This window comes from Gallinula chloropus (genome assembly GCF_964237585.1).
Source record: "Gallinula chloropus genome assembly, chromosome: 3".
NCBI classification, from domain to species: Eukaryota; Metazoa; Chordata; class Aves; order Gruiformes; family Rallidae; genus Gallinula; species Gallinula chloropus.
Genome location: NC_140087.1, coordinates 77,959,091 through 77,975,545, shown reverse-complemented (window position 1 = coordinate 77,975,545; position 16,455 = coordinate 77,959,091). Strand labels below are relative to the sequence as shown.

General features: G+C 42.5%; 1 protein-coding gene across 1 annotated transcript in view; it reads right to left on the bottom strand.

Annotated features, from left to right (window-relative positions):
- Window positions 1-6,195: 6,195 nt before the first annotated feature.
- KIF16B (kinesin family member 16B) overlaps window positions 6,196-16,455 on the bottom strand; it is a gene marked incomplete at its 5' end in the record, with an annotated part of 145,166 nt that continues 134,906 nt past the window's right edge. The window contains one exon of the mRNA XM_084261636.1: window positions 6,196-6,872. Within this exon, the coding sequence (XP_084117762.1) occupies window positions 6,714-6,872 (159 nt within the window). The 3' untranslated portion in view covers window positions 6,196-6,713. The remainder of the gene's footprint in view (window positions 6,873-16,455) is intronic.

Sequence of the window (16,455 nt, the reverse complement as noted above, 5' to 3'; positions counted from 1 at the left end):
GCCCTAACACAGTCCCAGTTCAGACTGGAAAGGTCTTGGCACTTCTCACTGCCACACTAAAACCTTGCACCACCACTACAAAAGACTGGGAAAAGCGAAACCCTCTTGCACATGCAGCCTGCTACGCTGAAGGATGCTCTTATTTACTAGAAGCTTTCCCTAGGCCTGACAGAATAAACACCAACTGGGGCTCAAGGCCAGAGCTGCCACTGACCAAGGCCAAGCCCATCAATGATGGTCATTATGTCCCTGTGAATCACACTTAAGAGAAAAAGAACCAAAAAACCCCAAGCAGCCGCTTTTTGCCACCAGAGAAGGGAGTGAGAAGATTTAAGAAACTCTGTAGACACCAAGAAGGTCGTGGAGGAAGGCGGTACTCCAGGCACTGGAGAGAAAGATGCCCCTGTAGCCCATGGAGACAACCATGGTGGAGCGGGTGTCCTGGAGCAGGTGGGGAGAGGGAGAGGGACAGGAGAGGGGAGAAAAAGTCTGGGCCTGAGAGACATTCTATGATTCTATGATTGCACCCCATAGAAGTGACCCACAATGGGTCAGCTGATGAAGAGCTGAAGCCCTGTGGGAAAGGACTCATGCCGGAGAAGTTAATGGAGGACTGTCTCCTGCGGGTGGGACCTCACCTTGGAGCAGGGAAGAGTGTGAGGAATGCCCCCCAGCCCTGCTAAGAAGGAAAACAACTCATGAGGAACTGACCAAAACGACCATTCCCTGCACTTGCCCCATGTCACAATGAGGGGGTGGAGGGAAAGAAGGGAGAGAAACCATGAACAAAGTTCAACAGATAACACCAAAGCCTGGCACATAATTAAGATGTTAATAGGTAACTTCATCTGGACACATAAATCTGAGCACCTGCTTATGAAAGCAGGTGCCAGAATCAATACACTTGGGCAGCTTGGAAGCTTGTCCAAGAGTCTGATTTCACACGCTGTTGAACAACCCTTTCATGTCAGAGCACAGAGGCCGTCCCCCACACCTCCTGGAAGCACTCGCTTCCCAGAACCAGTAATTTCTTTTATCCACACCACACTAATGAACACTTCCAAGCTTAAAAGTGGACAGATCTGAACAGAGGACAAACTGAGATAAGTATCTAATTGCTCACACAGTCTTACACTAACCTTTCAGAGGGCTGCATTGCCCCCACGTTGTCCAGGGCTCTTCCCCTGTTGCTCAGATACCAACATGATGAGAATTAGAGGTGGTTATGGATGGAAGTGTGCCACAGCTTGCATTTTCAGTAGGAGAGCATTACCTTGTCTCCTGCTGAACACAGTGAGAACAACAGGTGATTTGATAGACAGATGGTTTCAGTTTCCTTGGAACAATTTCTGACGCTCTCGTTACCAAGATGCTCATTTGCATCATGAAAAGCGACCATTTCCAACCTGTGCGTCTCCAAGCTATCCATGCCTGGGAATAAAAGGTAACCACGATGTAGAAGTCCTGAAAACACACAAGATTGCCCAGGTGACACAGTAATATTTGTCATAATATTCTTTTCTCCCCTCCTCCCCCATTTTTCAGATTCTGATTTCTGATGTAGTCCATAATGCCAAAAAATCAGTAACGTTAATTTTTGCAGAACCTGACCAAAACCTGGCTTCAGTTGGTGACCTCCAATCCATATAATTAAGGAAACAGAAAAACAGAGTACTACAGAGGCAATCCCCTTCTCAAGGCTACAGTAAAACAGGTTAACAAGGAGAAAATACACTATTGGGCAAGGATGGTGACAAAAGGCAGAGTCTCACAAAGACCTCCTGACCAAAACAAGGAGGTATTATTAAGTAGAAGGCTCCCTCTCCTCAAACATGTCGTTTGAAGAAAGGTTTCTGTCACATGTAAATTGCAGCAGAAAATAATATAGGAATGATCATGAAAGAGTACAGTAACGCCCCAAAAAGTTGTAGCAGCCGAGACCTTTGAAGGCTCAGAAGCCCAAAATATGTAGAAAAGATGAAAAACTTGTGTTCCACTTCGCTAGATCAGAAGATGATGAGATAATCACCTCTTTTCAGATAATAAAGGGTTTCCCTTTTCCTCAATTCTTCCCAGCACATTCTTCTAAACCAAGAAAACAGAAAGGAAATAATAAAAAAAACTCACAAAGAATGAGAAAAAGCCATTTGGACAAAGCTGTAATGAGGAAACAGAAGCAGCTTTCAAAAGGAACCAAGAAGGACTTTGAAAATGCCTGTACACTTTTTTTCTTAGACCTATTTGTTTTTCTAAGACCTATTTCTTAAAAACAACAACAAAAACACTGCCGAAACTGTGTGAGTGCACACACAAGCTGTGCTACAGGTAGCTGACACTGGAGTAAAATGTAAGTGTCTATGAAGAAAATCAAATTTTAAAGAAGAAAAGAGAAGCAGGGCTTCCCCATACTGCTGCTAGGATTTTCTGCCAAGACTTGGCATTGGTGAGGCCACACCTTGAGTGCTGTGCCCAGTTCTGGGCTCCTCACCATAAGAAGGACATTGAGGTCCTGGAGCGAGTCCAGAGAAGGGCAACCAGGCTGGGGAAGGGGTTGGAGGGCAAATCCTGTGAGGAGCAGCTGAGGGAGCTAGGGGTGTTTAGCCTGGAGAAGAGGAGGTTGAGGGGAGACCTTGTCACTATCTATAACTACCTGAAAGGAGGGTGTAGAGAGGTGGGAGGATCCAGTATACTCACTTCAGTGCCAAGAAAATCGCAGGACTTCAACCCTTTAACTGGATCTCAGAGCCTACCCGACCCAAATTTGCTCATGAAGACTTTTCAGTAAAGGAACATGTTTCCCATGACAAGGTTGGAAGCCAACACCTTTTTGCTCTTGAGCTTATCTAACTTCCCCCTCTTCCCCAGGATCTAGCAGAGAAAACACACCAAAGGTAGACATAAGAATCTTGCTAAGGTAAAAATAATTAATTTCTTCCAATTTTGGGGCTTCAGTGAAGAAGAGATGAAGCAGTGAGTCAGCAGCACATGAAATGTCATGCTTTATCACAGTCCAGTACAGGCATGCGAGGAGGCTGCCAGGAGACATTCAGTGGTAATGCTTCGGTGGGCTGCCCTACCTCTTCCCTATCAGAAGCTGCATATCCAGAGGAAAGGCACTTCCAGTTAAAGGAATAGGGGGGGGTCAAAGCCAAACCACTGGGCAATGTTTTTTTTTGCATCTTGACCAAGTTGTCACACAGAAATATGGCCCAGCACCATCTTCAGTGTGCTTCTTGGTCTCCTTTGTATATCCCAACTGTTGAAGAATTGTTGGAGGGTCAGTGACAGTATCAGCCAAGTGGTTTGGTGATTTAAATGGTGGCACAGCTTCAGTTACATGGGTAGGAATGATGGCCCCAGTTCAGTAAAGCAATTAAATACATACTTTGCTTGAAATATAAATAGTCCCAATACAAAAGTTACGGTTTTGCTCAAGGACTTTGCTGATGCAAAGCCCACAAGCTCAATTACAGAGGCACTTTGAAAAAAAACCCTGTCTGAGCCCTGGAGATGACTGTCATAATGGTTTTGAAACTGCCAGTATTTTGAAAATAAAGTTTATAGAGAAATTCAGAGCCTGAGGATATCTTTACAGAAATGCAGTTTGAACATCTTGAAAATGGCTAATAATTGACATGCATGTCAGCTTTTTGACATGCATCTCAGCTTCTATTGAAGACTTAGGAAATCTGGATTTAAAGACTGTAGGTTATTAAGTGCCATTGTATTTTTACTGATGACATTAATAAAAAATGCCTGTTAGTCTAGCCTAAGCTCACAGCCATTGACTGAACTCTGGGTACCACTGAAGGATACATAGGAAAGTGGGAAAAACCAGTAGCCTGGGGTTGTGGTCCTAATTGCATGCTTACACTTGCATTTCTGTAGCTTCTAACTTGATGACATTTTAAATTGAGTGATTAATCAGGCTTTACTTTGTTATTTGCAATGTATACATCTAACACTGCAGGCCAGATAAACTAGCCAACATAAATTAGCCACCTTATTGGCAGGTTTGTACCATTAGAGCATCTGGTATTCCCTGAATTAATTTGTAGGGTAGACAAGAAATGAGTACGAGCGTTCTTCTAAATTCATGTGAAAAATAACTCTCTGTCTGGTTGAGTTTCTCTTAAAACAGATTTACCAAACCCAAAGTGACAAGAAGCTTGGGACTTACCTCTGGGAGTCCTGTGTGCTCAACTCTCCTTGTAGACCAGCGTTCACCGTGTGGCACGATGGAGTTCCACTCATCAGGCTCTGTTCTGCTTGTCACGGGAGAGTGGTTGGCACTGCTGAGGTTTTTTTCAGCTAGGGCATGTGCAGAACAGGGGTCTGTGATGCAGATAAACCAGCCTGCTATTTCCAGGTCCTTTCATAGAAACAGCACACAGGAAATAACACTCTACAGTTATGTGAAGTTCATTTTTTTAAATTCTTAAGCATAAATTCTTCATATTGCATCACAATGAGGCAGGAGGGGGAGCAGGCCAAGAGAAGGATGGACAGAAGGTATTTTGTGGTGTTGAAGTGAGATTTAGGGTCAAAGTTGCCAGGTCAGTATGAAAACCAGCAATACCATGCTTGATTTCTGCCTCTATAATGGGCCATGAGGGTAAATACAGACGGGTGAAGTTACCAATCTTCCAGTAACATTTAGAGCAATATCAAACTCCAGTTAGCAGCTCGCCATGGGAACCCAGAAAGCACCTTCTGCTTCAGGAAGCACAAGTAAAGCCAACAACAGGGTGTTGGAGGAGAGAGGGAGGACATGGTCAAGGCAATATGTGCCCTGAAAGGCCCTGGGAGAAATGAGAGGGGTGCAATGTCCTGGCCCATGACAGGGGGTTGAACTAGATGATCTCTGAGGTCCCTTCCAACCCAAACTGTTCTGTGATTCTATGATAATGCAAGCACAGGGCATGGTGAGGATCACAAAGATGAGTCCCTGTCATGAAACACAAATGGTAGGACTGTGAATGGCTGGGACACAGTAGAAAACCAGTATGGGAATTAACACTTTTGATGGGAATGCTTAGCTTTAAAAACCTGGTCCCTAATTTTGGGTATTAAGATGTCCAAGTCAGAATTAAATGAATCCAAAGACTTTGAAGTCTACCCTGATGATAAAAGGGCTCCAGTAGTTTAGAAATTTTACCCTAAGTTTTATTTTCACTGAAAAGAATCAAAATAATAAAAATCCTCTCATCATTTAAATAATCCATTCAGGTTTGGGCTCCCCCTCTACCATCCCCTCACCCCCTTTTTTTTTTTCCCTTCTTTAAATTAGAAATGCTTATTGCAGCAAGATAGGCTTAGTAATGGAACCCCATTACCTTTATCCATCATATTACATGTAAAACATTACCATTCCTATAATTCAGGGCATGAAATAAAAATGGCACCAGTGTTGTTACTTTAGTTTTTAATAATCATTTTCCACAACGTGAAACAGTCTGATTACCAAGACCTACTGCTGGTCAATGACAGCAACTCACAAATAACGTTTCCCACTTGTAACAAATGGCACACAAAAACTTACCTTTCATTATACATTTTAATAACCACAAGTTGTTCTTCCAATTGGGGTTTTTATACAACCAATTATACATTTCCATGTACATGTACTTAATCCCAGTCACAGCCTAGATAAATTTTTGGATCTGCTGCAATATAAAATGACTTCTACCTGTACATACAAGTGCAAGTCTGAACGAGCCCTGAGTAATATTAAAGTACTACTAGTCAAATCCTGTAAATTTTAACCAATGCAAACAAAACTTGGGTTTTACAGTGTTATATTATTGTGAAGATGCTATTATTTCTTTGTCCAAACCCAAAAATATAGCACTTTGCATTTAGCTTTATGCATAGCCCCCAGCTTTGTACAGCACACGGCAGCTGCTTACAGTCCTGGTAATTAGAAGATGTGAAAAGACGCTGACTGCATTCTTCAGCAACTATTGCTTCCTCTGCTTCTTAATTAACAGCAAGCGATTCATCCTGCTTCAAAACAACCAAGTGTGGAAGACTTTTACATGGCTTAAATTACATTCTTTCTGCTGCATAGGTTGGGGTTTTATTTGTAAACATTCAAGTTACCCAGGCCTTTTAATTCTTCTGAGGAAAACTATACAATTATACAGTTAAATAGGTAAAATGTGTGTTGGGGGGAGTGGGGGGCACGGAGGGATGGGGTGGGGGGAAAGAAATAACAGTGGAGCATGAGCATTACACCTTAAAGGACACAACTTGCTGTAAGGAAACCAAAGAGGAAATGTTCTTTAAGGAGCAGCTTGGACAGAAAGGGAAAGGCCGTTCAGAAACTCTCTGTCAGCATGACACACAGAAAAGGTGAGATGCTCTTGCCCCACCAGGGCAAATTGTCTGAGCAAACACAAAGGAAGCACTGCTGCTGGGGAGCAGATTCAAACAGAGCTCGAGTCAGAATCTTTGTACTAACAGAGCAAATTCAACAGAACATCTGTCCACCCCACACCAGGAAAACGCAGGCACTGATAGGAGAGAGCTGGTAGAGGACACAGCTAGCACTGGGGCGCAGCGGTCGTTAGGTGGAGGCATGTTGATGCAACTTCCCAGGTATGGAAGAAGATACCTTTTCTTTTCTGCTTCCCCCCATTTCTCTCACGCCACAAAAAAGCAAAGGCAAAGTTCAACTCTGCTCCTCTGGCACGAGAGCCTCAGGACAGAAGTTAGCTGGTCCCATGGCTGCTATAGTCGAAAACCCCTTTCCTGAAGAAGGGTGAGAATTCGCAGATCGTGTGCTTTGACAGCGTCAGCCCCACTTTATCGATGTGCAGCGGAGACGATGGAGACGTCAGCATTGCAGAGAAAAAGCTCCTGAGGTAATTCTGCAGGAAGACACGCAGAATGCTGTTAGATTTACTCAAACTCATCACAGCCACTTTGAAAATTTAAATGAACAGTGGTATAAAAAGAAACCAAACTAACACAACAACATCTCCACGGACTGTGAGAAGTCCTTTTAATAACCACCAGCATTTAAATCAATCCATAAAACAGGCCTACTGAAGTGTCTGTATTAGGCTCAAGAAAAGCAGAAAAAAGTTATTTTCTACTTTCTTCCCCTGCCAAGCTTAGTAACCATTGATTCTGTGCTTGTGTGATGCTGTCTGGTTTATTCTGTAGTCATGTAATGCTTTCTGCTAATCATGACCTGCTAATACTGCCGTCTAGCATTATCAAACACTATAGCAGCTGCAAACCTCAAATCCATTCTGCAGGAATTTCACTACATATGGACACAAAAGGACTTTGGAAGTCTTTCCCTCATCAAGCCTCCACAATCCTTGCATCAAAAAGGATTTGTTTTGATCAAGGCCATCTGTAGAAAGATTGCCTGGCTCCCATATGATCTCAAAACCTGCCAGCACCTTTACACTGAGCTGCCCTCTTAATTTTTACTTATTTTTTATAAGTCTTACACACATAAAGCATTCCCATTCCCATTCCCAAAAGTTATTCGCCAACAACCATGTGACTTGCATCTATGTGTACTTGCAGATTAACACTAAGTTAGCTTTCACAAACCGGATGAAGTTTCCTTCACATATGGGATGAATGGTTACTATCACTTAGCATGATTTAGTAAGTCACATTCATCACTTTCTGAATGAAACACAGCAGGTAAAACATTGATCAGGCAGGTGCTACAGCAGTACCTGTTATCACCCAAACAGTTGTAAGAGATAGGGGTATCTCTTGTATCAATCACATACGGAGCACAGGAATAAACTCCTTTGCTACAGACTACACAAAGATAACAAGAAATTATCCCCTAATCTTGGATGCAGCAGGAAATATATCTGCAAGACAGAGCAGCACAATCTCCTGTGCTTTTGGGACATGGATGTGGTTTGTTCAGGAAGCAGTCCTCATTACTCACTTTCTTCTCTAGGAGAATTCCTCCATACTACAACCTGTTATCTGTTTAAGTGCCTTGGAAACCAGCTGTATTAATATCACAGAAAGCAGGATAACAAAAAACAACCAAAAAAAGCACAGCTGGCACATAAGCTATTCTCTTGGCAAGGTTGGGGGATTTTTTTTTTCCCTATTCAGATCTCCCACAGGTTGTATTAATGTTCAGGAAAAAAAAATTCATTACAAAAATGCCTTCAAGATTAATTCCAACAGACTAAGAGGTAATTTAAACTGAGCAACAGATGTCATATCAACATTTGTCATAATTAGTTCACAAAATAGGGCCGTTTAAAAAAAGCCCCAACCCAGTAATGCCTGAAGGATGAATATGGAAGAAAATCAAATATAAAATGTGGCATTCTTTTAGAGTTTCAGCAGCATGCTGAAAGCTACTGCAGTAATTCCAGTTTATGATTACCAAAGGCTCAAAGGTACCAAATTTCTTGCTGGAGACACTACAAGACCTACTGTGTTCACCTTGGTACATACAGCCAGGTAACGGACTGTCACGTCTTTCCTGCAAAGCCATTACTCATTGTTTCGGGACAATATCTCTAATGTCAGAACAAAAAAACACCTCCTCTGCTAGAGGTGTATACTTATCTGACAAGGGAAACATTAGGAATAGTAGATATGATTTTGCCGTATCTGAGCACTGGAGTCACTCAGTGAATATCAGATTCTTTGAACACCAAGAAGATTGTTGTGCATATGGCAACAAACAGACCCTACCCGATTATGATGGATCTCACTTCTTACAAAGGTTTCCAGCCATATGGCTTGGCATTTCGTGCTCTTCAACTACCACCTTAGAGCAAATCAGCCCTCTTATAAATCCCATATCTGCACTTGTCCTTGTTTGCAATGCTGATGTGTTAGCGTAGTAACACAGAGAAGGGCAACCAGGCTGGGGAAGGGGCTGGAGGGCAAATCATATGAGGAGCAGCTAAGGGAGCTGGGGATGTTTAGCCTGGAGAACAGGAGGCTGAGGGGAGACCTTATCACCACCTACAACTAACTACCTGAAGGGAGGTTGTAGAGAGGTGGGAGATGGTCTCTTCAGCCAGGTGACAGGAGATAGGACAAGGGTGAAATGGCACTGAGCTGTGCCAGAGCAGGGCCAGATTAGATGTTAGGAAAAAATTCTTCACTGAAAGAGTTGTCAGTGGCTGGAACAGGCGGCCTAGGGAGGGGGTTGAGTCACCATCCCTGTGTGTGTTTAAAAAAGGGTAGATGAGGACCTTAGAGATATGGTTGAGCATAGGACAGGAATGGTTGGACTTGATCTTAAAGATCTATTCCAACCTAGTGATTCTGTGTGATTCTGTATAGAGCTGACATGCCCTTGACACAAAGAAACTGTTGCTTTGGTGAAATTAAGGCTACTCTGCCCAGATATGCTGGCTAGGAGTTAAGTCCCATAGTGAGGGAAGCAGTGACTGATGGTAGAAGTGCTTGCTCACACCACAAGCATATGCCTCAATTAACGAGCTGTATCTAAGCAGTAAGGGGGAACACTGCGCTGTCCTGCTGGCTGCGATGCAGACGACAAGGCCAAAGAAAGCAACATGAGAAAAGGAAGAGTGCTCCTTACCCAGGTCTGGAAAGATGCTTTCCAAATTCAGATGGGATAAGGAGAGGATGAGGGTCACAGCAAGCTAGAGCACAGCTTGGTACACCAAGCATCAGAGATGACGCAAAAAAAACTTTGTCTCAGAGATCCAGAAGGGAGCTGGCCTGGAGTTTGTTGCAACCCAGGAAGCCACTGCAAGCTGCTGGAGCGGGAGCAAAGCTAGATGAAAGGATCTCCTCTGTCAGGCCTCAGTAGGAAGGGGGAGAGCGATTTGCAAAGCTTTTCTATTAAACCCATTTCCAGCAGCAGATTGGAGTTTATTTACAGAATGTTGTTTGTGCTGAGTTAAAACTAGGTGGGGAAGCACGCTGGTACCTTTTGATGTGCTCCCATAAAAAATCCCCGTATGCTTTAGCAGGCACTGGCAAGCTCAGGGTGCCTTCACAGAAACACATCCAGGTTTCACACAAAGCTGTGCTCTGCCTTCCTACCAGCACCTCACCAACAGCATCTAAATCATTGCTGGTACTATGCAAAGCACTACATTACAGCTAGGTTTGCATGATTACCTTGGAAGGAATAAGCAAGATAACCACTGCAAATATTCCAAAAGGCTTGTTTTTATCACTTGCTTTCGTATGTTAGCCTTTCAAAACTCCAGTCATTTGTTCTGGATTATTTAGTCTGGTAATCAGTGTTCTTCAAAATGCACTTAAGAGCTTCATTTCACTGATATCGTTCAACCTGCTATGTTGCTGGTTTGCTGGAAAAGATATATAATTATAAAATTTGGAATATTTCAGTGTGAGGGCATGGGATCCTGGCACTGTAACAGGGGTGTAAGATGGCAACTTACACACTGAGCATGTAGGCAGCATGGTGTAAACACACACTCATGAGTAACAGCTCAGAGAATGGAAATACTTTTGGCACGTACAAAAATCTTCAGGATTGAATGCCAGGTTAAAAAAATCCAAACTAGGAAAAGCAGTGGGTTTGCCCTCTTGGCACACATTACAACCTTTGTGGCCTTTAACTTAAAATTTATGACAGTTGCATATGCAAGCTTTAACTTTGTAGTCCAAGCAAATGAAACAAGACCAGAGGAAGTGCTGTGAGGTTTCATTTTTTAACTTACTAGTTTGAGTAGCCTTCCCCCTCCCTTTTAATGATGTGAATAGCAAAATGGGATCCATTTTAAAAGCTTATTAAAAATAATTTTAATAGGGTTCACCTTTTTAGCGGTAGGCCAGCGTTCAGCTTGTCCTCAATCCATCAGCACAGCAAAGTCATTCTAATGATTTTCGCACTACTTCGCGATGTGGGGACATCATAATTTTATACATTTTAATATAAATCCATAACATAATTTAAAGTTATTACAATCAAAAAAGCTTTCTGGAATGTGGAAGTGTTCTTATCATCCTTTCAATTCTGGCATATTAAACAGGAATTCAGCTCAGTGACATTGTTCTCACAATCCATTACAAACAGCTACAGCCTCAGAGACCAATAGCAGAGCTTAGCAAGAATTGGATTTTTCATTAAACTCTGGTCTGTTTAAAAACTCATCAACTCTGGGACTTCCAGAAAGCAAAGAAACTATCATACTGCTATTTCTGGCAACTTCCTTAAAAAGTCAGCATTTTAAATAACACTTTAAAATTAGTGTTATAAAACAATAAAAAATTTGGTGGAGCAAAAGCACCAAAAACTTTAATAAGATAAACCTTCCAAGGCTTTGGGGATTCTTTTGAAACAATAGCCTCTTTTCTTTGAAACAATATCCCCCTCTCAACACCTACACATCAACATGACAGTCAAAAGCTTTACCACAAGGTCACAGAAGGTCACTGGTGGCAGAGGCAGGACTAATTAACTTGCTCATCTAACTTGGCTCCTCTCTCCCTTTAATATAGCTGCTAGTTTCTCTCAGCACCAATCACGTAATTATTCTGTTAACTAGTGTTAAGTGTTGCAAGCTTTAAATCAAATCTAGATTTGAATTATTCATAGAGCAAAGCACAGGCAGGTATCAACAGCTGTTTTCTATAGGCCAGGATCTGATTACTAAGAGAGACAGATTGAAGTGCATTCCCCTACTCGGGAAAGCCACATCGTGCTACAATTAGGTATTCACAAAGTAAGGTCTTCCCAAGGAAGACTCTAGCCCAAAACAAGGAGACAGGACCATGCTTTGCTTCTAATCTGGAATCACAGAAATAAGGATCTGCTCAGGGATTCCAAGGGAGCCTGCTGTAATGCAGAAATGGGAGAGCATCTCCTGCCTCTGTCTCTTGGGAAGAGATCACTGGGCATATGCAAAGGAAACAGAACATTTGGAAATGGATCCTCTCACAAATCAGCCAGCTTCCTCTATTCTGGACCTTTGCACTGGTGTCTTGAAGAGACAAAAATGACTTTCAGGGTGGTTTTTCAAATATGAAGCACTGCAGAAGTGCCATCTATCGTCACTAACTGCTGTCTCTAGTGACAAAACCAAAACCAGCTCAGCTTAAACAGCACTGACAGAGGATGGTGTCCCATAGAGAGTTCAGGCTGGCAAAGGGGCCCGTTTGGGGTGATGTATATACAGCATCTGATGAGAAGGGACCATACATCTTCCTGTGAAAAAAAGGATTCAAGCCTCTCACTGGATCTGCTTCTTCCTTCTGGTTGGTTTTTTTTTTTTCTTACTGGCATAAATCAGAGGGAATTCATACACTGTATGGGGTGGTAAAAGCTGGGGCTGGAGCCTAAGTAACTGCTGGGAGAGCACAGAAGACAGGAACCCCTGGGGAAGAGGCTGCAAGCTAAGGCAGCTCTGCCTCATCCAGGACACAGACCACATCTCAAATACCACGCAGGGATGGATTACCTGTGGCAGGTGTGGAGGACAAGAAAAGCCATTAGCCACAGCACAGGAAGTGTCTTTACGAACTGAGTTTCAAGAGAGCAGGTTCTCTTATGCCAAATATCCCAACACTGCACAACGAGCAGTATTCAAGCTGTCCAAACCAAGGTGTTTTCTCCAGGCAGTGGTCCCAACAGGCTCCAGGCTCCTCCTGCACTCTGCAAGTACAGCTCACCCCTCCGTATCACAATTCAGTTCACCACAGCTAAGCTTCTGCCCTGCGCCTGCCTCTACAGCCACCTCCCCTTCCCTTAGGAACCACCGGAGGCTAAACTAGCTAATTAGGAGTGAGTAATTGCCAGCCTAATGCTCTGATAGCTCTCTAAAAGTAGTTTCAGATCCATTTTGGGATTTATTAAATATGAGCAAGCAGGGAAAGAATTGGCAGATAGCAAGAGTGTAAGATATGAGGCAGCATTGCTTTGGGGTACAGGCACTTGAAAAGACAGTGACAGTACAAAGACTATGACTAACATCTTTACCTCCAGCCATTCAACGTCAGGATCAACTCTCTACTCACCAAATGTAGCTAGCTCAGAAACATTTTGGTCTTCTGTGGGGTTTTCTTTTTTTACAAAGAAAACATGGAGCTTCAATTCCTTTCCCTAACACCTTGACGTATCATAAAGCGGTTTTGAGCAAAATATGTGAGCAAGACAGCATGTGATACTTAATATCTCAAGTGATATTTCAAGCCCTTTGGGAAGAAACCAAGGTCACCTCTGGATCCATACGCATAATCTCCTGCACATACCCTTAGGTTACTCTGTGCAGCTGTGATTTCATAGCAATGGAAAACACACTTAGTGCCTGGGAGGCTGCCTGGTGCCTGAAGGATCTTATTTCTGTGAAAAAATTGGAGAGAAAGCTTCTACAATTATGACATGCTCACCTGGGCCGGTATCTTTTGCCGGAAGACCGGGATGGCTGAGTTCTCCTGACAAAAACTACAGCATTACTACACCCTGTTCAAGTTGTGCAAAGCTTCCTGGAGGAGTCAGAGCTAACAAATGCCTCCAGGACATTATCGATGCCATAGGTACCAGAGACCTTGCTCTAGTCACACGTGACTTGCATGAGCACAGAGAGATTTTTCTAGAGAGTAAAGACCAATTCCCACGTTTGGAGATGATGAGTCACCGCCGTGTTAGTCATAATATTAAGCAGGGAGGTGTGAGGGTATTTGCTTCAGATTGGCAGACATTAATTAGGCTCATGGCTGGATTAACTGGCTTCACATTACACAAGCCAAGAATAAAGTATGGGCTCGTTTTAATCAAACCCTTCCTGTTCACTTTGATTAGGCCTAATCAGAAGCAAGGCTGTTTATGGATAATGTCTAGTAGTCACTGGGGAATTAAAAGGAAAAAAAAAAGCCTGAAATAAATAAATATATAAATAGATAACAAACTTCCCAATCAGTATCACCTTACCCTGTAATTCTACAGCCAGGAACAGCACACACCAGCAGCCACACCAAGGCACACCTCTGTCAAACTGACACATTTGCCTGCACAAACATCCAGTTACCACTGGAGGAAAGCAGGATGGAGATGATTGCTAAGAAACCAGGATTTACTGGCTTCCCTCAGCACAAGTAATATGCTTATGGTAAATTATGTGAGGTTGTTGTTTATTTTTTTTAATATACTAGAAAATATCTTGCAAATTGGATTGTGATATGTGTATGTGAACTCCTGACTTGTTAGGCTGAACTTGTCTGCTAAGAAACCAGAGGAAAGGAGATGCAAACTCCCACCAAAAATTTCATGTAGCCCTTTTGTTAGTGAGCAGATTTACCTATATAGTGCCCAAATGTGAAGCTGCAAATATTGGATCTATAAAGACACAATTTTACTTTGATGGTACAGACAGCCCTTTGCTTTTGTTGGAGCTACAAAACTGAACTGTTTTGTAGCTGAGAGGCTGAAACTCATTCTCTTGCCACTGCAGTGACATGGACACTGCTGCAGTGTGCTGGTGATGGACTTAACCCAGAGAGAAAAGCAGCAATACTGTACATACCATTCCTTTGGGCATGTTTAGAGGTACCTAAATGACGTGGAAACTAAATAGGGAAGAATCAAGCTCTTTAAGCACCTACCTTCCATTTAAATAAGCCAGAACTTAAATTTTTTTAGCCCTTGGGAAACCCTCCCTATGTTTTTATGCACAATGTAATGCAGATCCCTTGCATCAGAGTTAGCTTCCTCCATAGCTGTACAGGTGAAAACAGATTTTACCACTGCATCTCCAGAAGTGTTTGAGTGCCACTAAAATTTAATTTTCCCCAGGGCAGCACTGAAATTTTCTTGAATCCATACACCTTTTTGAGTTTTCGTAATGTACAAGCATTCTGAGAGATGCCAGTTATGATTCAAGGTGAAATTGCTCTCCTAGGTTTTCAAAACCCAAACTATTCATTATAGTTATTTAGAGCGTTTTTCTGTGCAAGTCTAATGGCATGAGCACATTACGTTGAATTACTATTATGCTGCATCAATTGAATTAACTTCTGAAGTCAGTCTACATCCCAAATTACAATCTTATTCTGCCTGAAATTCATATAAAATCCACAGGACTTAATATTTCTTACAATGCCTGCATGCTAAAATCCTTATAGTTATTGGCTTTAAGTAGCTCCAATGAAAACTGAATTCTAGGCTGGCAGGAGGGGGGAAAAATAAAGAAGGCAGCAAGGGTTGTGATTTACAGGTGCTCTATCAATGAGAGTCGTCTTTGGAAGTCAACAGCCAGATTAAACACAGACCTGACTAGTGAAGGAAACCAATCCTTTCACCGGAGCACCATTCAAAACAAGTCCCATCAAAGTCTATTGAGAAAGAACAACAACGGGATTGAATTTACCCTGCACCCCGGGCCAGCAGCGACAGTGCGTCGTCTGCTGGAGTGGCCTTGGCAAACAGCTACCAAAGCACCTGACATGCACCATCCCTTGGTGAAATCAGATGCTGGAGGATGATTGATACGCTCGCTTTCAAAAGGGATAGTGCTGAGTTCAACCCAGTGTCCTTCGTTGAGTGTTCCCCCTTATTTATCTGCTCACACCTGAGTGTGGAGAACCATTATTGGAGACCAACAAAGGTACACAGCTTCAAAGCTTTATTTGTAGGAGGATGCAGGGAAACGTGTTCTGAACTGACAGCACATTAGGATGTGGAGCTGAACGGGAGTTTAAATATATGCTGTCACATATTCTGAATTTTAGTAAATCATGATAAACATCCCTCCTTATTTTCTTGATACTCTGAAATTTCTAAGAAGGAAAGGAAGACAAAAAAGGCCTCTGAAATGCACATCCCACTTAATTTTTTGTTGTAGTGGAGATAACTGGATCTTTTCTGATAAAATACTTTAGGTAGGGATATGAAATTGCACACCTAAAGAAAGAAATGCCAAAATTATTGTAAAGGGGTAAATATAGTATGTAAAATTTCCTCTAGCAAACTTTGCAAATCAGGGTTTCAGACTTTATCTTGAGTAAGGCACTGACTTTGAGCAAATGAGGCCAAGGGATTGCTTATGCTTTTGCATCCCTTGTGCATGCAGGAGTCTGCTGGATCAGTTTAAAATTAACTCATCCAGAAAATAAGCTCAGGCTTTCACCCATTCTAAAGGACCATCTTTAAATGCTGTTGTTGCTACAAGAATAACGTCTTGCACTTGCTGTGGGCCTAGCTGAGGGTCTATGCTATTTAAAAAACTTACCATTTTACTTAAAGGGGATCGACTGCTGACATACAAGTAAATTGAAATTAGGACTGCGTATCTAGTGACTGCAATCTATAAGTAAAATTAGTTGTATTTATTCACTTCTTGAAGCCAGCAGAGCCTCACACAAGAAGCTGCACCACCCAAAAGAAAAAACCAGAAATATTAAATGCTTTGCTGCTGAGAGCTGCTGCACTTCTCCTTGAGGGCTGCCGTTTCAAAGGAAAAAAAGCCAGGTGCCTTGGGCAGCCTCAGCAAAGCACTGAAAGAT